Here is a 21,006-nt window from a genome sequence, read left to right on the forward strand (position 1 = left end):
CAAGATCAGCCTGAAGTTCAACTGGGCGAATGGACAGTCAGCTGGACAGCCATAAGCGACCCCGCAATATGCAGGAACAGGGGCCTATAAATTGTTCCCAGCATTCAGATCATGCCCACTAATGGTAACCTTTTATCGTGGTTGGGATTTTATTGGTCTGTTGCCACGTGGTGGTGTACTCAACAGGCTCGGACACGAAAAATGCAACAGTGATGGTACCACAGACTGGTCCAAGTATGATTTGTGGGTTATCAAGTTGGATATAGGGGTCGCATAAGCCATAAGCAGTGTTTAAATTTTCCAGGTGAGCTATGGATATGCTAGAACCCGATAAAAGCAATTATTGCAACCTACTATCGGCGCCCAAAATGCCCTACTAGTTTCCATGTCGCAGGGAGCAGAGGCCTCTGCCCATTACATCTCAATCATTTGGTCTACCCCTTCCCGCAGAATAGCCTTGACAGCACCAAGTCTGTGTGCAACCATGATGACAGTGTAACCCCTCAAAGTGAACTCTTGGTGAATGACCGAAAGCATCAGCCCTTCCGTGTCAAGGTCCAGGGATGACGTGGCTTCATCGAGTAGAACAATGGGCTTATTATGGCCATCTTCGGCGAGGCTGTGCGCCTGGAGCAGCGCGCGCGCCAGTGCGAGAAGCTGCGCTTGGCCCGCTGAAATAGCCGCCAAGTCGGACATGGCCTTGTCGAGAATTTTGCCGGGCGAGGAGGCTGTTTCTTCTTCTTCTGGCTGCGGTCCGGCCCGCTGCTCTTGTTCGGGGATACGGAAGTGATCCAAGAGCCCTACTTTGCCTAGCGCCTTCATGACAGTCTCGTTGCTCAGGACCTGGGAAGGATCCAGGTTGAAGCGCAAGCTGGCTTGCGGAAATATGGTGGCATCTTGAGGAATCGCCACAAAGAACTTTTCTCTGACCACAGACGTTGGCGCATGTTTGGTGTTGAGACCATGAACGGTCACGGAGCCAGACCGTACGTCTATCATCTTGAGCAGAGACAAAAGAACGGAACTCTTTCCCCTGGACAAGACTATTAATTGTGATTCCCTTACACGGCCTATCAAGTACTTACCTTCCGGTTCGTCCGCAGAGCACTGCTAGCTGGCCAGGCTCGACGGTCATTGAAAAGTTCTGCAACGCGAGTGCATCCGGGCTGATGGAATAATTTTGTCAGCAAGCATGAATGAATCGTAACACTAGTGATCGAGATACTCACTTATACGCCGCATTTACACTAGTCAATTCCACGGCCCCTGGCATGGGCCAGGGCACCGAAGTATAACGATCAGGCAGATCAGCATTTTTGTCCTCTGGAGAAACGTCCTCCTCTAGAGTCTTGAGACGCAGAACGGCCCCCAAAGAGATTTCAAGGTCCGTCCATGACCGTATAAGCGCTAGCAACGCGGTGTTGGCCACCAATATCATATTGAGCGCGAGACCAACCTGGGCAGCACTCGTTGCGCCGCGCAGGGTCACGGCCACGGTGATGACGCCGACTCCAATGGCTCCAACAAGTAAATCGAGAACAATGTTGAGCCATCTCTGAAGGCAGAATAATATATAAAAGGGTCGTTGCGAGAAGTCCAGGTATTCCAGATGAGCAACCTCGGCTTTCTCATGGGCCTGGAATGCTCGAATTGTTGTGACACCCTCGACCTGCATTCGTCATTAGAGTAGAGTCGCATGAAATTCGAGCATGAACTCCTACCGTTTCAAGAAAGTCCTGAAAGACTGATGATCGAGATTCGAGCTCGAGATGTCGTAGCTGCCGTGATGTACGGAGATAAACCTTTTGGATGATGTAGATAATGATTGCGGAGATTGGCAAAGTGACTGTCATGTATTTTGAAGCAAGAAAGAGCAGTACAATTTGTACAGTGAGTTTGCAAATTTCTTACAAGTCAGTTTAAGCTTTTTTTGTTTCATCGCTCTTCTAACATTGAGACGTCTTGGACTTACGAATAACGAAGGCGCCAAGTGCTTCGCCAACCTTCTTATCAATTAATTGTATATCTTGGCTGAATCTGTGCTTGGTTAGTGGTCATGTCTATTGTGAACGGCATGAAGACCACTTTACCTGTTCAGGATCTCTCCCGTCGGAGTCTTGGAGAAAAAGGATAGCGGCGCCCTTGTCCGTATTAACATTTATAATTGCATTTCCATTTGTAGAGGAACCCACAGTAGGACTGTATCCAGAAGTTTTGAGTGGAGCGTCAGACCCGAACGAGGAGTCATTTTCAACATCCTTGCCCTGGCATGATATGAGCCGACAGAATGATGATTGGTCCTGGCACAAATGAAGTACTCACCACACTCCGCTAATAGTTGTGACCCAAGCACCAAGGGCGAGCAGGAGGTAACCAATAGCAAAGAACCAAGGCTCGTTAGACTCTGACTCGGTCCACAACTTGAGCCAGTATTGCGGAAAGGCCATGAATACCGAGTAAGCGGCAACGCAAACAAACATGAACATAAAGTTACCGTATCCCGCGGATTTTATGAAATACCCTGATAGATCTTAGTTGAAAATTATGAAGAAAGTTTGTGGTTATCTTACCGTAGAGCTCGCTGTCCCCGCTAGATCGGGCATCATCAGATGTCGATTTGGGTGCGGGTGTTACAGTCTTTGGACCTTTTGACGGTGTTGTAGCTTCTCCGTTGGTGGTCGTGCCGGCCTGGCTTTTACTTGTGATGATCTTCTCAATATCTCCCTGCTTGACTTTAAGATCGTTCCAATTGCCTTGCTCCTTGATCTTGAAGTCCTCTAGAATCAGGACTCGATCGGCTAGTCGGAAGTGTTGTGCTATTTCTAGGGCATTAATGATTACACATCACGGCGTTAGACTGGAATTGACTGACCGGCATTTGTAATGAGGAATAACGTGCTCCGGTGTTTTTGGATAAGACCACTGGGGCCTAGCAGATTTTCGATAATCTCATTCTCTGTATTTCCGTCTAGTCCACTCAGAATGTCATCGAGTAGCAGTATTGTTGGACGGGTGTAGAGGGCACGAGCGAGAGCCTAGACAGATTAGCCAGATCTATTGCAAGCTAAAGAGAGAATCACTTACGACACGTTGCCTCTGGCCGCCAGAAATGTTCATTCCCCTGGATCCCACTGAAGTCTTGTCTCCCTCTGCCATGGCGTCAAGGTCTTCTTGAAGACAGCAAACTCGCAAGATTTCTGCGTACCATTCTTCATCGTTTTGTTTCGTCTCTCGAGAGAACGAGGTAATAGCCTCCCTTATCGTGGTGTTTGGTAGCCACGTCGACTGTGCACAATAGGCAATATTCCTGGACGAGACACAAACCTCGCCTTGGCTCACGTTTGATTCACCAAGAATGGTTTTTACCAAGGTCGATTTTCCAGATGCGGTGGGCCCTGCACAGATGACGAAGCTTCCTTGGGGTACTGTGAAGGTGATATCCTCTAGCAATATCTTTGAAGCATCATTGACAATAGATACATGCTGGAAGGAGATTGCTGCATCAGACTCAACACTGGTGTCGACAAGCTCTGGCTCGGTAGCTGACTTTACAGATCTAGGATCTGCCAGATCTGGCTCCAAGAGAAATTTTTGAATGCGTTCATAGCTGGAAAAAGAGGCAATGACCTTGGGAATTATGGTCATGACCATGTTTGCTGGGTGAGTGACCATGCCAAGAATTGCGGTTGTCGTGAAAGCCGTTTCCGTATCCAACGCAGTGCCTCGAAAATACGCAACCACGGCGTACGTGAAAAGCGTCACGGCTGGTGTGAAAATCCCTATCAAATTGGCAGACGCGACATACGTCAGATTCATCCACCAGACTGTCTCTGCAGAGTCCATTTCTGCCCGACGAAGACTCTCGATGTATGCAATCAGGCCTCGCTGAAGGCCCATGATCTTGATGTTCTTGATTGCTGCCAGGACGGTACCAGTCATGGAGATGCGCCTTTGCGTTGCCGCATTCCATGCGCCCTGGCGAGACCTCAAGTTTCGCGCGACAAATCTGCTGACACGAGAACCGGCTATTGAAGTGTCAGCATGCACGGAAATTTGTTATCGAGGTATACATGGGTGCTTACAGAAGATGAAAACCAATGGGAGAGGCCAAACCCAACCAACTTCACTAGCGAGGAGTGCTATGCCAATGGCCACCTCGAGAACTTGAGCCCATGTCTGATGGAACATTTCCCCCGAGTCACTGACGTTGTCAACATCGTTACTCATCAGTGTCACGACTTTGCCTTCGTTCAGAAAGTCTGAACTTGTGTGAAGCGTCTTGTGGTGGATCAAGCTGATGAGAACACCTCGCGCCATGACCTGTAAGCGGTTGAGGCATCTTTGGTACACTGCGATCGAAACCTTGACTGTTTGTCAGCATGAAATCGACGCATGTGGTTTATTGGCCAAACTTACCGCCAGCCCAGTGTATACTATGATTGCGGCAAGAATGAGATTGGTCCCGTCCTGTGACTCTTTTTTTACTCTGGATGTGGTTAAAAAGTGTATGGCCTCCCTGATTAGTAGAGGTTGTGAATATTTGAACGCGGTCAAGAACAGTCGTGGTAGGACCGCACCCAAGAATGGCCGCAGGAGTGTTTTCAACAGAACTCTGGGTAGGGTCATTAAACCCTCTGGTTTTCCTGATCCGAAATTGAGTATATACTACTGCTAGTACCGTGGACACTCGAGAAAATACTTACGCCTTTGTGCCCAATTGTAAAGAGCGGCCGAGCGAAGCGAAGTCGAGATGAGATTCGAGTCAAGATTCGGAAGCGTCTTGACCTCGAATGTCTCGTGATATCCTCTGGCAAGAATCGGGTTGATCCACCAAAAAAAGGCCCGGCTGAGGACCCCAGCCGTGTCTTCGGGAGATCGTACCGTCTTGGAGTCTAACAGTATGCTCGATTTCTCGTGGCTCTCGACAAGGAGCAGAAAGAGGCTAATAACAGCCCTCAGAGCGCTGCCCCGGCCCCCAATCTGGCTGCCGCCGGGGCGAAGACTGAGTGCCCATCGTGCCGTCTCACCTAGAAAATTGGCAGTCAAGAACAAGATGATTGGCGTCGAGGGTCTGACGGAACGCCTGTGCTCGAGTGGCGACAACATGCAGTAGACGACGGCGGCGACTACAGTGGCTATAGGCGTGTAGAAGATCACAACATCAGCAGGAGCCGGCCAACCAGCATATTCGACTAGCCGAGCGATACAGACGAGAGGTAGTAACAGAGACGTGAACTAGAATAATCGGTGTTAATTTCTCTTCCATGGCATTGACACGGCAGAAATGTCAACTTACCGCTTTGAATGTTCCAAGCAGGTTTGGTCCTATCTTGGTGGTGGCCTTGCATAGCGTCCAAATCCTCCAGGGCGCAGACACCAAAAAGGCAAGGGCAGCGACCAAGGGGATCAACTGAACTCCGTCCACAACCGTCATGCGCTGCATCACTGCCAATATGGGAGTCGCAACCTCCTCGTCCCACAGATGGTCGGTGGTTTGAAGCGAAATAGACTTGATGTCTCACGTTTGGCCAGCTGTCGTGGGCGTTGCCGTCCTTATAAGATATTCCTTGGCAAGCCCAACTCAGCCTACAGCAAAACGCGTCTTTCCATGCCGTGATTGGTAGGGGAATTGAATACGAGGCCTCTATGTTGCAGCTCTGGTGGGGCGTAAGCAGGGAACTTTTTGATCATGATATGAGCCCTGGAATTCGTTTATTTATGGTATAGCTCGTCTTTACGAATAGGGACTTGGTCCTAGTGAAATGTTTTGTTTCAGGAATTTTCCAAAACAAATGGCATGGATCGAATTCCGTCTTGCAATGCAACTATATAAATCATGCGAACCATCACAGTATAACCCGTTCGGCCTTCAAACAACAGGTCGAATTTTCTACAAATGGTTATATTGGGTGCCCAAGCAGGAGAAGTATTTGACTCGTGTTCAAACAGGTTCACCTTTTTTTTTTTTTTTTTTTTTTTTTCATATTGTCTTGTCTATCAATAGTATAACTCTAAGAAAGATATGCGTTATGCCTCCATGTCTATAACTCGGAAAATCCGATAAACCTCAACCCAATCGCTATGCTAACAATGCCAGTGTATAATGTATTGTTTTTTTTTTCTTTACGCCACTGCTGCCAGAGCTCTGACCTCGACAGTTTCGTTTTCGGCGGCTTTTTGCTTGTTGGCCTCTTCGAGCATTTCCGCCTTCTTGTTCTGAATACTGAGGTACGTCTGCCAGCAGACACTGACGCAGCCGGCGACGAGGCCGCGGAACTGAAAGGGCACAAAGGCCAGGTTAAAGGCAATAACCGAGGGCCAGACGATCCAGCTGTTCTTCCACGTCTCGGGGCCCTTTTCCATGACGCGCTGTACGGGGTCGGCGCCCGTCAGCAGCGCCTGCATGGAGAAGAAGTAAATGTTGATCAGGGGCGCAAAGGTGAACTGGTTAAACAGCACCCGGGTCGCGACCGACAGCGCCTTGGACGAAAAGGTGAACCATCCGCCCAGAGCCTTGAACCACTCATACCCGGGGATCGAGAAGCAGGCGCCCGTGATGAGCATGTTGCGCGTCCGAATGGGGTCGTACTCTTTTCCGCCGATTCTCTGGGCGTTGAGGTCTGCAATGAGGTAGATGAAGAGCGACGAGCAGACCTGCGTGACCCACGGCCGCTTCTGGTTTGCTCTGGTAAAGGCATTTGCCGCTTTCGTAAGAGGCCCGAGTCTTTGCCATATCGCTAGGTTGGTCGTCGGCGCATTCGAGGGAGTCGAGGGTGCGCCGGGCGCAATCGCAGCAGCAGCATCATCTGGTTTCGGGGGCTTTGTCGCATTTGGACCTGGGCCCGTCGATTGGAAGCGCCGCGGGGGCTTTGCTGTTCGTATCGGGTTCAGGCTTCGCCGGATGGCGCTCTGAATGTTTGTGGCCAGCATGCTGGATAGTTTGCTGGGTTATTTGGATATCATGGTAGCAATGAATTGAGAAAATGCGCTCCAATCTAGCGCTGCCACAAAGAAAGTGGAAATATGGCGTGCGAAGATCGGCGCCCTATGACTTGATCTCGGATATGACAAATCTACGGGTGCCGAGGGGCAGAACCGAGTGAGATCAAATCCGGGGGCTTATGGCGCCTATCTTTAGCGTCGGCGGATTACGGATCTGCCCCTGAACTGGCCAAGCGCTGGCTTTAGTATACCCTCCACACCGGGAATAACCACTAAATGAACATTTACATTCAGTCTGGCATCTCCTTCCTGTGGCAGCCAAAACTCTACTGTTGGGAGGACTCATACTGGGAAATCTTGTCATTCAAAACATCACTTCCGCGACTTAAACATATAGTGACATATCCAATGATAAATATGTATGGACTTTTATAACTTAGCTCAGCCGGCAAAGTAGAGATAACCTGCCAAGGAGAATAATTGCAAGATGTCATTTATTTCACGACAAAGGCTCTACTCTTCAAAAAGTGATCATACGCAAGCTTCTAAGTTTGAATACGAAACCTTGATATCCTGATCTCCTGCGATCTCAAGCCCACACACGGGTCTCCCCGTTTACTCTTCATCCAAAGAATGAACCTCTAAATTCCTATATCTTGCAACCAATGGCGCCATTTGTCGAAAGCCAATGCGTCCGCCACCAACAACGGGACCAGTATTTTCCTTGGCGTCGTCGCCGTCGTCAGTCCAGCTAAAAAGCGGCAGCCCTTCAATCCCAAACTTGACGTCCCGACCGTCCTTGACGACCTCGATCCTGTAAAAGGCGCCCCGGGCGTCCACAACCGGCGGCAACGGATCCGCGCCCTGCGCCACGAGATGGAACCCGGGACTCTTGCGCAGGTTACACGTATGAAACGCCCTCTCGTCTTCCCACCGCCTCCGAAAATATGACACGTGCAGGGTGCGGATATCGCTCGAGTGGTACTGGGGATACGCCCCGTTGCGCGGCTTGACGCCGTCACCAAATATACTGCCGCCGTTGTTGTCACCTCCCTCTGGGACGGAAGCAACAGCAGAAGCGCCAAAAAAGAGCATGGCCAAGCCAGGTTCCTGCACCGGCGCAAACTCCCACGTGATGCGGATCCGGTCCGGAAACACCTCTGGACACCAAAAGGTAAAGTGGTCGTCCCAGCCGCCGGTCGAGGTCAGCTCGACTGAGGAGCCGTTGGGGCTCGTGGTTGCTTTCACGGGGCCTTCGGCTACCCAGGTCTCGACGTCTGCAGCCGACGACAGCGCATTCTTGTATAGGAGCGTTGGGGCCATCTTGGCATCCGTCGGGCGTAGCTTGAATAAGTACTGTATAGCCCCCCCTGCTAATTATATCTTCAAGGAATGAAACAATACAGCACCTGATGAATAAAACAAAGTGTATAAGATGATTAAAAACGACAGTATGAATCGACGACCAACCTCGGGAATTGCCCGACCAGTCACTCAAGTTCGAAGCAAGCACGCCATTCAATCCCCGTCAAAGTGGGACCATATCATTGCCAACTTGTCCCTATCTTCGCTTCTGAAGAAGGATACAGCAAAATCTTTTTTCGCCCTCCTACTTGCTTTCTGAGCTCAAGTTCGAGAAAGACCCCTGTCTACATGCAAGAAGGAAAAAGACACTTTTGTTGCTGATGCTGCAAACCGTGTCCCTTTGATCGGACAACTTTTTTTTTGTTACAAGATATCTACAATAGATTACGGTGTACATACTGGCCACGGCCAGATCGGTTGCCTGGAATCAACGTCCGTATACGACAAGCCTTCTGTTGCCATTAGACAAAAACCTCTTCAATGTCACCCGTATCCTCTGCGCCGACCATGATGCCTTCGTTTGGATCACCCGGGTGGGCCTTGCCATTATCTTCGTAGGCAATTCGTTGCCAGCCGCATGGCTCTGATCCATCCTTCTTCCACTCAACAGTCGGAAAGTAGTGCTCGTTCTTCTTCATCGTAATGACCCAAGGGACATTATCAAAGGTCATGGCCTTTATGCGGAAGTCTAGAACGAGAAATTAGTAAACAATTTCAGAATGTCAAGTTACATAGGCAGAGGAGCTTACATGTGTTGTCGGGAATCTTGGTCACTGCCTCAAGGAACGTCTTGAGATCAGGCGTTGGCTTCCCGTTGATGTGTGTGATGAAGTTGGTTGGAGCAAGACCATACTGGTACGCCGGCGATCCTCTGGTTCTGGCCGAAACGTACACTTCACTGTGAAGCTTGCTAATTTGTTGGCGGACGGCATGATGCGGCGCATGCAAGATAGCACCACAGAATGAAACTGCATGGTCGGTTTCGACATCATCTGCTGATACGGTAGGGACCTTGAGGTTCAACTCCTCAGAGTCGCGGACAATTACAGCGTCAAGAACTTCATGGTCGTACATGATGTCGAGTTCCGACACACGGGTGATCATCTTGCCATTCAGCGTAATGATAATATCGCCCTCTTGCAGAACTTGTGGTTCATTACCACGCTCAAAGGTTCGTTTCGACACCATGAACAGCTGATGGGCGTGCTTGTTGGCGTGCGAGACCTTTTCAATCCACTCTTCAGATACTCCCATGACGCGCGCTTGAGACATGTGAATGGCCCTAAATTCCATGGAGAGAATCCGAAGACTGGGTTTCTTGCCCTGTTGAATCTGAGAGATGACAGGTAGTAGAGTTGGTGTCGCCAAGCCCAGATGATACTCCTCATCCCGTGAGCTGTGTGCTGATCTCTCGCCGAGATACGTCAGCCACATAGCCTGGACGGTGCCCTCCTTGTCGACTAGTACACCACTTCCACACTGGCCACTAAGATTTGTGTCGACAGTAATGGCGTCAACATTGGTCGCTCGATATCTCGGTGCTCCACTGTTTGCTGGTATCGTAACGGCAGTGATTTCTGTAACAGTGGTTGCTGCATGAACAACCTTGCCGCTCCTGTTGTAGCCCAGGAATGTGGTTGGGGCACCTTGTGTGAGATTCTGCGTGCTCAATCTAGCGCTTTGGACTGGGGCATCCACCAATTCCGGATCATACTTGACAATAGCATAATTTTGGAGAGGGTGGAGGAAAACGACCTTGCCTTCGACCACTATGGAATCAGCGATAGTAATCCAGATGTCGCACAGGTCATAGGGCACTATGGCTCGGGAAATCAAGACGAGGCCCTTTTCGGCATCAATGACCAGACCCATGCCCCATTTCCGGTTGCGAGGAAAACCATCCAATTTGACGGGCATGGTGCAGTTGACATGAACAAAGCTTCGCACCAAGTCGGCAACAGCAGGGTGCGATGTGTGTTCAAGTTGAATGTAGTTGCCCTTGCGTCGGACTGGAGGCACAGCAGGAATCGGGTCTGCCAAGTCCGTGAAATCCCAAAGCCCTGAAATATCATTTCGGACAGCGAGGCGCATCTTGGTTGACCAATGTCTGTCCACGTTAATGATAGTAGTGTTGAGAGTATGCAAATCCCTAAGGTGCTTATAAGTCACAACGACCCTCTTCTTGTCGGGAATACCCTTCATGACTTCGATGAACGTCTCCAGATCAGGCGTCTTCTTCTTGTCAACGCTTTGGATCATCCAGCCATTATCTGCCGACTCGAAACGGAAAGATCCTGTAGAGTCGCACACGAAGACACCCTTACAAGCTACGCCATAAAGACGGGCCTGCTGATATGATAAGCTGTGGAAACTTGCGCCCGCGACAGACACAAAACGGTCAGGGGTGATCATGTGAAGATCGCCAACGTCAATGTCGACGTCAATGTCCTCCCCGCCGCGTTGCAACGATACACGAATACTCTTTCCAACGTGCGAGTCCAATATGTCGTCCAGACGGATAAAGTCGGCCAGAAGCTCGCCGTTGACCTTGATCAAAACGTCACCCTCCTCGATCTTGTTGTGTGATGGGCCTTCCGGTAGTACTATCTCGGCGACTAGCATATTGGTTGCCTTGGGGAACTGCTTTCGCATTGCGGCTTCCCACTCGGAGCTGAGACCAAGTCGTCGACATTCGTCAAAAGGTTTCATGAGGAACTGGCACTGGATCGACCCGCGCTCGACGGGCTTGCCCTCTTGAATGCACTTCAGAGCTCGCAGGGGTCGGTCGAGCGGCAAGAAGTAGTCGGTAGACGCGCCGTCGGAACGTCCACCTGCTTGCAGTGCAATGGCATGGCCATCAATGTTGACTACTGGACTGCCAGACGAACCACCACTTGCGGCTGCGTTTGCTTGGTAGTAACAGGTGTTGAAGTCACTGTAACCTTCGCCATATTCGGGGGCGTTACGGTCCAGTCGACTGATGACACCAGACAAGATACTGAGCTTTTCTCCGGCATCGTTTCCGACAACTCGGATCTCGATTCCAACTATGACGTATTTCAATCAGTGCAAGGTTCATTTGTGATTCAGACCCTCCCCAGCACGTACCTTTGACCAAGTCGGGGCGCAACTTCAGGGCGGAGACGGGCATGTATTTAATCTTCTTGGGGTCAAATCGGAGGATACCAAAGTCGTGAACTGGATCGCGGTACACGGGGTAAGCATCGACTTCCTCGTGGTTATCGAACACGACATAGCCCCAGAATGGGCCTGAGCCTACAACATGGCGATTCGTCAAGATGTAGCTATATCCACAATGTCAGTTTAATGGGTTCCTTCTTTTTTCGTGGTGCATAATAGCTACAGACCCTTTCTCAGCGTCGACGACAAAACCTGTTGCTTCGCTCGTCAGAGCTGCTTCCGTGTCAAAGGCGGCGGTTTGGCAGAATCTGATGGAAACAACGTTCCGAATGACGTTTTCGACGGTTGCTTGCCATTCGGCAGTATCTGGTGGTTGCACCGGGTAAAAGGGTGGCGCGACCATGTCGGCGTCTTCGAGCTCCCTCTCGACGTCGGGCGTATTAATCCCGGGCGAGTCGACGCCGCCGTTGGGAACGAGGAACCGCTGCTTCGGTGGGCGCTCTCCGGCAGAGGAGGGGAAGCTTCCCTTGCGCTTTGATGTGGCGCCGTTCATGGTTGCAATGTTTTCGCGATCGTGCTTTTGCGCCTGTAGTTGATGTTCACCAGCTTGGGACGAGGCGAAGCGGCATCGGGTCGCGGCAAGAATCGGCGATGCAGCTCTGGCGGGCTTCCAATGCAGGTATTGAGTATGGCTCGGTATGGACACAAATCGAGAAATTGGACGACTGTTGGAGATGGGCGGTAAAACACGGCGTGCGAAGCTTGAGCGGAAGCTGTTGCTTTTGCTGTTGCGCAGGCCCGAGAAGGATGGCCTCATCCAGCGCAATGGTTTTTGGCAAGCTTCAACGCCAGAACATCCGCCCAAGGAACAGTGCCGCGGGTAAAGAGAAATTGGTCGACGTCAAAAGTCTGGACGCCCGGAACGAACTGAGATCAAGAAAGATGAAGGAAATAAAATACAGCGGGCAAATTGTGCCTGAGAAGTTGGAGAGAAACGAAGAGGATAAAAAGTTGCCCTCTGATGAAAGTCTTGAACCAAAAGCAACAACCCTGGTGGCCTTCTGTCGTCAGTCAGACCTTGCCATTGGCCTCGCTGTGGATTCGCAAAAAGCAGGGCCCGATGTCTGCCTTCAAGTCTTTTGCAGTCTGCTAACCCTTTCAAAGTCTAGCGGTTGATCCACTAGCCGACAGGGACCTGCAGGGATTTCAGTGGTTATGGGAATGAGGTTGGCTACATCACTATTAGTCAGCCTCGCAGTCCCACGAACACCGTCTCTTTGCGTACAGTTTCTGCTCTCAAACAACACTATACCATCAACACCTTTTGCTTCTCGTATCTATCTACTCTTGAGATGGTTTGCATATGTTTTCAAGTCATTCTTACCACACGATAGCGAACTCTTGGTCCCCATAAATACCTGGACATTTCGCACTCATACAATGGATGAGTTTCCATGAGTCAAACTGTATCAATGAAACGCGACACCAGTCCATACACCCATATACTAGTGGAACCGTGATCACTCCAAAGCTTCTTGATCCTCCTACGTTGGTTGTGATACGACATGAATCGCCTGGAATGTCATGGAGTAACCGCCAAGCACGGTACAGTTCATCCTGTAAATGTCAATCTCAAAAACTCGTCACATTATTATTTCATTTTTTTAACCAAAAACGACAAGAATTTTGCTCGTTTTAATCGAGTCATTTCGAGATTCCCCTCACGGAAAGGGTATAAAATAACTGGGCTCAAACCTTGATATCATTGTCTACCCGAGTATCTACCCTGCCTGGTGCGAGACAAAAACTAAGTATCGCATTTGAAGTCCAAGAAATGCCCCATCAAGAGTAGATGTCCTGTCAAAAGACCCAAAAAGTATCAACGCCAATTCATTAGCAAAAAATCCCCAATCCCGCTTAGACTTTTCCCCTTGGTATAAAAGAATAACAAGTCGTCCATCAAGGACAAGAATCGAAGAAAAAAAATAATTTTAAGGCTTAAGTGAGGGTTCAGACAATGATATTTGGTTGCGCGCGGGTCCCCTTCCTTTGTCTCGTTGTCTGTCCAGGGCGTCTCAATATAGTGCCGTCGTCCATGGACTTATCTCAAGTTGTGGAATCATCTCTTCGTATCACATGACCAGAGTTTGACACAACAATAGATTGATTAGATGAGAAGAGGAATGAGTGCAGCGACAGCAGCGGCTACTACTCCGGAAACCTGAAGGGCCGAAGCTCCTGCCTGGACGGGAATACCAGTGGTCGTGCTCGTGGGGAGAAGTCCGGTGGTTGCGATGGCAGTGGTGTTGGAACCGACAGTGGCAGAAGCAGAATGCATCGTGTGGACAACAGCCGAGGTGTAGGTAGTGCAGCCACCCGTCGGGTCAGTCTCGGTGTAGATGATCTCGGAGGTATACGTGGTACACTCTCCAGTCGTGCTAGCAGCTGACGCCGTGGTCATTGTCGTCACAGCAGCCTCGGACAAGGCACTCGACGTCGAAGCGACAGTGGTGGTCGACGTCAAAGTGGCGGTGTAAGTCGATGTAGCAACGACACTCCTTGTGAGTCGATTTGTGTTAGCTTTCTTATTTTCCTTCTAGAATGTATAAGAATTCCCAGCAAGCTTAAATGCTCGACCGACAGGTGACATAGGTATTTCCCGGGCCAAACATACGGGACCGGGAAATAAATTCTCAGGGGCAGAATCGTCTAGAGAAAATCGCAAAAAAAATAAAACACCACAGGATTTTAGTACTTACATAGACTGGAGCCCGCCGGTAACGCCATACGAGGCAGCACAGTCGTCAGTCGACGTACCCTCTGGGCAGCAGTACGTTTCACCGACCGAGTCCGCCGTGCAGTAGTAGCCAGCATTGCAAGAGTCTCCGCTGCTGTTGGGGCAGCATGTCTGAGCATTGGCAAGGTCGTAGCAGTGAATCAGGTCGTCGGTAGAGTAGCACTGCTCATATCCAGCACCGCAAGCCTCGGCGCATGTGTCGCCCGTTCCACAAGCAGTCGAGTCTGGGTAATATCCTGCACCTGCCTGGCGTCCCATGAGGACATCCTTTACGGACATCTTTGCCATTTGAGGCTTGTAGGGCTTCTTGACGCCCTCGGCGACAACAGCCTGGCCTGCAAGGGCGGCGAAAGCGATAGCAGAAAACAGCATCTTGACGTGATTTGATATGGTTTTTTTTTCCTTTTTCGACGAATTGATAGTGTTTACGGTGTAGATCCGGCTCGTGCAAATGAGAGAGAATGTAGTTAGAGAAGGAGTGTGTGACTGCAACAAACAGCAAAGAAGAAAACGAGTGTGTATTTCCAAAAGGAGCGACTGGAAAATGGTTCAAAAGACGGGCGATGGTCAACAACCGCGATGCTCAAAAAAGAAGCAGTGAGTGAGTAAAAAGAACCAGAAGAGAGGCGAAGGGCAAAAAAGTGCCGCATGATTGCCTCAATATATTACATTGTATCTTGCTTGTCAAGGGAAGTCGAAACCTGACCGGGGTTGTCCGGAAACATGGCGCCGTTATTTCATATTATATTAGCCAGCCCTGGATATTCCAAAATGCCCCTCTGGGGTAACGCAAGCGCACGAGAATAGCACCAGTGCGCTGCTGTGCGTGGGCAATCACCAATTGGTCTTGCATTAGCTTCAGCTGAAAACATGTTTTCAATTGTCTATTGCCAATAAGAAGGGAAATTTTTGTTCCCGTCTTATTCTTCGTATAAATGATTACCGTCATGCATGGAAGAAAACATGAAAGATGCAGCTCAAGCAGCCGCATTTGTTCCTGCTGAAAAAAATAAGTTGCATCTCATGAAGTACGACACTAGGATGGTCATTGCACGACATAAGCGCGTGGTTGTCCTGCAATCAAACGCACGGGCGCAGATGCACCTTTTAGACCCAAGCCCAAGGGGGAAGAGAATACTACTTGGCCCATGTGCGATTGTTCGGGAACAAGGGTAAGCGAGGTCGGGAAAACCTGGGACTGGAAGAACGCGCGACGCAAGCAGAGAAGAGAAAAAAGTACCAATGCCACGGGTCTGATGAGAAGACAGAGGACAGACAGACTGGGACAACCCAAGCTAACAAGAGCTTGTTATGTTAATGCCGGGCCTACAAGCCATAGCGGCGGCCATTGCTTGCCATGCTAATAGAGCCGGCAGTCGGGGCAGTATAGTAAATAATATATGCAGCCAATTGAGGCCAGAGGCAATAATCCATGAACAATTTGACAAGACGCAAAATAAACCCCAGTTGGGCAATCATGACCGCTCGACCTGCCGAAATATGATCCTTCCGCTTCTTCAGATAAGGGGGCCAAGAGACTAGCATTGCAAAAGAACAAACAGAATAAGAAATGCAGAGCAATTTGCTGAAATGAGTCGCTTTTCCATTCTACTCTGACATTTTGCCTTCAACTAGTTGAGAAGAAACAAACAAAAGAGAACGAACAAACAAACGAGCGGTCTGGTCCTCTCTCTCCTGGTTTGTGTTTACATAACCTAGGCCCATCTATAAATTGCAAAGGGAGAAGCGAGACCCCATATGCCCGCGGGGCCAACAAGACATGCATTGTACCTGAGATGCCGTGGCGGCATGGTTCTCTACCTTTTGCATATTCGATCTTGCTTCCGAAGGACGTTGGAAATGAAATGAGACAAACGTCAGCACGCTTCAACGTGGCACGGGCATTCGAAGGAAGGAGAGAGAGGGTGTCGTGAGATGGATCGCTGCCATGTAGAAAACAGCCCTGTCACCCAGGTACTACTTTGTAAGTAGAGTTATTAGGTGGTTTAGCACAAACGTAGGTCCCATAGGATGTTCCTAATATTGTTGTTAAGGTTAATAGTAGTCGTAGACCTCCAACACTGCTGTCCCTAACTCAGTGGACACCGGAGCCGCCGTTAAAGGCAAAAGGAAAGGGAACCGTCGCCCGTCCCTCATGAACGACACCCAGCTAGCGCCTGAACGGACCCCGAACCCACTGGCGGACGTCAGGGATGCAAAGTTGAACCCCCGCAATGGAAATGATCGCCAGGAACAGAGTGCCCATTTCGAAATCATGCTGTCTTCTGATTTGCTGCATTATAAATAACCTTGTTCTCTGCGTTTCAGATCTATAGTGGCATTCACTTGCTGGCCCATGCTCCCTTTTCCATTGAACTTCATATGCAAATATGCTTGCTTGACTACCAATGCTACCTTCGCTACCTCAATCCACAATGCTCTCTATTATGTATTTGTTGCACAATGACACATGCTGCTTGTACAATCTGTTCGCCTCTTTCGTAACAGGGAACCCTTTTCCATACATCAAGTCCTGCTTGACAAGCTGCTTCATTTTCAAGAAGAGCATCTATAGTTTTTATAAAAACTCCTTCACCTTTTGTTATACAAATCCCTCAAATCTGCTTCTCTAGAAAAGCTCATTCCCTGGTTCTTGGCTCTCGTTTGAGGCTTTGAGCCACCACCTCCGGCACCTTTCTGCCAGTGCTGTTCATTTGCTCCCCATATAGCGGGACAACTGTGCCATGTCGTAGTTCCAGATACGAGGCACTGGAGCTGGCACCTCTTTGGTGAAATCATTGCGCCAGGGGTGCTGTAGCGTGCTCTTAGTAGATGTCGCCTTAGGCGCTCTGGTGAATTTTGCCGTCTTGTCGACATCGACCCGCGGGTATCGGAATTCCGAGGATTTGAATTCATTCGGGCACATTGGCTTGAAGTGGTTGTTGTCGACAAACTGCATGAATATATGGCGCGAATTGTACGCTCCCCGAACGGCAGTCTCAGTAATGATGGGATCTCCTTCGAGCGTTTTCTCACACGTGAAAACAATGAGACAGATATTATACAGATCAGCTGTGACCTGTTGCATCAAAGCAGGCGTCCACGAGTGCGCCATGTGTAGGACTTGGTATAAGTTCGCTTGGAACAAATCCAGGCCATTGCCCATGGAATCAGCGCTGGATGTATTGAAGAACTTCTTGTTGAGCTTCTCAGCGTAAAGTTGATGACGGGCATGGCCCGGCTGAGAAAGAACATGCTTGACATAAGCCAGATGCTCCGACTTGACGAGGTTCCAATGATCGCCAGAGCCGTAGAGGCAAAACGAAACGCTACGCCAGTAGCAGTCTCCAGCCGGTACGGTATGGTTGTGCTGGACGATGAACTCGACACTTTCGACCAGCGGAAATCCCTTCATCACACAGTACTGATCAGGCCTATTGGAAGGGCACCACTCATCCAAGATGGCGGTGTCCTCGTCCACTGTGAGAACAGCCCCATAGACACCATCAAGGGCCTGCTGAATGGCCTTTTCAGTATTGTAGAGGTTCTTGTTCCTACCTTCAACCAGAAACTTTTGAAACTTGAGGCGATGGCCAGCCAAGGGACTGGGAACCTCGCCAACACTGCTAGACCGATTCTGAAATCGAAGCAGGCGATTTGTCGCAGGCACCGACATGTGATTACTCAGTTCGTAGAATCCAGGACTATCCTCCCGAATCTCCTGCTGCCTGAAGTCATTCATTGCATCGAGTTGCCACTCATCACCACCTTCAATAAGGGCATCGTGACTGATGTAAGAATCCTTTCCATAGGAATCCATAGAGCTCTCACTGTTTGGATGACCATAAGCATCATAGTTGCCATAGCTGTGAGCACCATCAACAGCTCCTTCATTGTGGAGGATGTGAGTTGAGTGTTGTGGGCTGCGGGCGGCTGTGGTAGCTGGCATGATCTGGCGACCTGGTGTCCGGTGGCTTCCTGGAGCATCACTCCCTTGGCGACCGGCCCCACCCACGCGCCATGGATTGAAGTCAGTTGGCGATTCCTCATCATCTGAGTCCAAGCTGATTATGTTGCTCATGGGTGCCACCGCCGGGGTTTTGCGAGTTGCCGTTCTATGGCTATTGTCCTTGTCGCGACTTGATTGTTGGGGGCTCTTGCGTGCGAGTGGGGTGACACGATGGGTTTGGCGCTGATTGAAGGGCTTTGGTTGATGTCGGAGACTGGTCTTGACGATGATGACACCCTTACCAGTGACAAAGGGATTCTTCATACGAATCGTCTCAAGCTCCTTGTTGTAAATTGTGACCCAATCGGGTTCATCCGTCTCGGTAGTGACCGAACGAGATTCGGGTGTAGCAGTGGTCTGAAAAGCGTCCATCGCATTATTATCGTCCGGCTCGATGGCGGCGTTGATGCACACTCGACTGAAGGACAGCAGGGAGCGGGGGGTCTGCTTAGAGTCATTGCCAGCACGTTTGGAGACCAAGTCCGAGAACTGGCAGTCGCTCATGCTGGGCGAGGCAGTAATAGGGCTAACGAGCATGTTGCTCTGGGTCAAGATCGAGCTTCGACGCTGGCCAGTGTGTGCGAATCGGTTCGCCGTGAGAGGAGTCGTGGCGATCGCGGGCTCTCCTGACTTCTGGCGTTTGGCCGAGAAGATAAGGGTCTGGGTGGAAACGTCATTGCTGACTGCAGCGTCCTTGGTCTCCATGTGGACGCCATTTTCTTCAACATTCTTTTGCAGGAAGGAAACAAACTCGGAGGGGTGCTTGCCGCCATGATGTGCCTTGAGCTCCTCAATGAGAGCCTTAATATTGTCTTGCATGTCCTGAGACTTGCGCTGATGCTGGAGGTCCTCAAACTCGTCTAAAGAAATAATTTGACTGCTCGGTACCTCGCTCAAGGATGGGCTCATGGTGTCCTGGTGAATTGGTGCGCCAGGTTGATAGATTGGTGAATCTGGAGAGTAGTCTGGAGAGCCTCTGTGTAGCTCTGACGATGATAAGTCGTACTCTGCGGGATCAGGCTGGGACTGTAACATGAATGACGGCAGCTCTGGTGAAGATGGCTTTTGGAGCAATTTGTTCCTAATGTAGTCTCCAGCAGCAAGTCCTGCGATGTCAAGAACCTACGGAGAAATTAGGATTAGTTGAAGTTCAAGACAAGCGATTCTCTCTTCATGGGTTATCTGAAACAAGAGAAGATTCGAGATGACAGCAAAGGCTGGAAAGAAAGGGAGGGAAGGTGTCAGGCTCAAAGAACTCACCTGCCGCTCGTGGTTCAGCTGGGCCAGTGGAGTCGGCGTGTAGGGTCTCTTTGGTTGAGGGTGAAGCAGCTCCAATCCAGCTTCATCTGACGTGCGCTTTCTAGCGATGCCGCCGGTGGTGCCACCTTCCGACGACATGGTTACGGTTGGACAGCGATTGCCGCTGTTATTTATCTTGAGGTACGGTATAGATATGCAATGACTCTTATCAAGTGCATGAATTGTATCGGGGTCTTTGGTGGGTTGTTATGCCAGATGCAGGTGGATTGTTTGTAATGGCTGCAATTGTTGCTGGGGTTAGTCCAATGATGACTGTTGACGAGATTGTAGTTGCAATTGTGAACAGTGCTTCAGTCACTGTGTAGTGCCTGAGGGATATCTGATTGCCAGCAAAAATAAAATTTTGGAAGCAGCTGGGATTCAAATGTGATTGCAGCTGGTGAAAGAATCGTGGTGACGATGAGCCGTTTGTGGAAGCGGTAATGGGGTTTATGCGTCTCAAAGGCAACGGCTGTATGAGGCACGTTAGTTTGGACGAATCTCGAGGGGAGAAACTGAGCAGCTTTCAAGAAAGACAAAATCAATTTCGGGAGAAAAATCGTTGGGAGAAGATTTGACGGGGGCGACTGACTTGAATCGATCGAGTAGTTGGAGTGGGTGGATGGGTGGATGGTCGAATGAATTCTCGAATGAATGAGACTTTGCATGTAGAAGTGGGAGCAGGCAAGGAAGGAAGGATGGTGGTTTTTTTTTTTTTAAGCAAAGGCCCGTCTGTTTCCTTAGCCCAGACACGCTCTTGAGGGTGACTCGGGCGTGGTACTTTGTTCTGCAGCCTTGATTTTCAACGCGTGAGGAGGGGAAGGGGGAAAAAAAAGTGCAAACGCCTTACCACGGGTCACAGAGCATGGATCTGATGCGTGGCGGGAAATGGGGAGACAATGAACACACGGCTGCAGAGAAGTGGTGTTGAGAATGCAGTATTCCTCTTCCATGCCTTTGATGAAGCTGTGATGCGTAAGAAATCCAGGACTTACTTGATTATCTCAGGCGGTCGGCTGGCCTGTTGGACAGAAAGCTTGCTTTGTATGTGCACGAGTGATTGAAGTGGATGAAGAGTGCAAATGGAATGGGGCACGAAGGAAATAATATCTGGCGAATCTTTGGACTTTGAGCTACCGGCGAAGTCCAGAACCAGATTTGGATTGTTCTCTTTTGGTCCAGAGATTTGGATTGTTCAATGGCCGAGATCACTGGATGACGCTGCGGAAGTGGGTCCAACGTACCAGAATTTGGATGATTTTTTTTTTCTCAAGTCGTTGTCGTTTGCATTTTGATGATGCCTATTATTCTACGGTCATCTGAGCCAGTACTCCTCCTCTCTGGTCCTGGCAAACTAGGTGTGAAGTGATGGACATGCTCGATACTAGAAACAATGGGCCACCAGGGTCTCGATGGGCGTAAAATACTTCTTATTCTATCCAAATGGCATTCA

The 21,006-nt window shown here is 49.8% G+C and overlaps 6 protein-coding genes across 6 annotated transcripts; all 6 read right to left on the reverse strand.

Moving 5' to 3' along the window:
- Window positions 1-414: 414 nt before the first annotated feature.
- Window positions 415-5,443, reverse strand: PFICI_05029 (uncharacterized protein; the record flags this gene model as incomplete). Its single annotated transcript, XM_007833610.1, has 15 exons — window positions 415-1,033; window positions 1,086-1,166; window positions 1,230-1,669; window positions 1,722-1,906; window positions 1,973-2,037; window positions 2,091-2,141; window positions 2,193-2,264; window positions 2,323-2,521; window positions 2,571-2,816; window positions 2,873-3,035; window positions 3,085-4,025; window positions 4,083-4,362; window positions 4,417-4,643; window positions 4,704-5,235; window positions 5,297-5,443. The coding sequence occupies 15 exons, from the start codon at window positions 5,441-5,443 to the stop codon at window positions 415-417; spliced, it is 4,248 nt and encodes a 1,415-aa protein (XP_007831801.1).
- Window positions 5,444-6,123: 680 nt separating this feature from the next.
- On the reverse strand, window positions 6,124-6,930 carry PFICI_05030 (uncharacterized protein; the record flags this gene model as incomplete). Its single annotated transcript, XM_007833611.1, has 1 exon — window positions 6,124-6,930. One exon carries the CDS (start codon window positions 6,928-6,930, stop codon window positions 6,124-6,126), a length of 807 nt encoding a protein of 268 aa, XP_007831802.1.
- A 627-nt stretch (window positions 6,931-7,557) lies between these two features.
- Window positions 7,558-8,265, reverse strand: PFICI_05031 (uncharacterized protein; the record flags this gene model as incomplete). Its single annotated transcript, XM_007833612.1, has 1 exon — window positions 7,558-8,265. One exon carries the CDS (start codon window positions 8,263-8,265, stop codon window positions 7,558-7,560), a length of 708 nt encoding a protein of 235 aa, XP_007831803.1.
- A 503-nt stretch (window positions 8,266-8,768) lies between these two features.
- Window positions 8,769-12,001, reverse strand: PFICI_05032 (Pro-apoptotic serine protease; the record flags this gene model as incomplete). The annotated part of the gene is made up of 4 exons (XM_007833613.1): window positions 8,769-8,995; window positions 9,057-11,354; window positions 11,416-11,612; window positions 11,676-12,001. 4 exons carry the CDS (start codon window positions 11,999-12,001, stop codon window positions 8,769-8,771), a joined length of 3,048 nt encoding a protein of 1,015 aa, XP_007831804.1.
- Window positions 12,002-13,615: 1,614 nt separating this feature from the next.
- PFICI_05033 (uncharacterized protein) lies at window positions 13,616-14,617 on the reverse strand (the record flags this gene model as incomplete). Its single annotated transcript, XM_007833614.1, has 2 exons — window positions 13,616-14,006; window positions 14,208-14,617. 2 exons carry the CDS (start codon window positions 14,615-14,617, stop codon window positions 13,616-13,618), a joined length of 801 nt encoding a protein of 266 aa, XP_007831805.1.
- A 2,338-nt stretch (window positions 14,618-16,955) lies between these two features.
- PFICI_05034 (uncharacterized protein) lies at window positions 16,956-19,652 on the reverse strand (the record flags this gene model as incomplete). The annotated part of the gene is made up of 2 exons (XM_007833615.1): window positions 16,956-19,376; window positions 19,515-19,652. 2 exons carry the CDS (start codon window positions 19,650-19,652, stop codon window positions 16,956-16,958), a joined length of 2,559 nt encoding a protein of 852 aa, XP_007831806.1.
- Window positions 19,653-21,006: the final 1,354 nt, after the last annotated feature.

The sequence above is a fragment of the Pestalotiopsis fici genome (genome assembly GCF_000516985.1).
Source record: "Pestalotiopsis fici W106-1 unplaced genomic scaffold PFICI_Scf_3, whole genome shotgun sequence".
Classification (NCBI taxonomy): Eukaryota; Fungi; Ascomycota; class Sordariomycetes; order Amphisphaeriales; family Sporocadaceae; genus Pestalotiopsis; species Pestalotiopsis fici.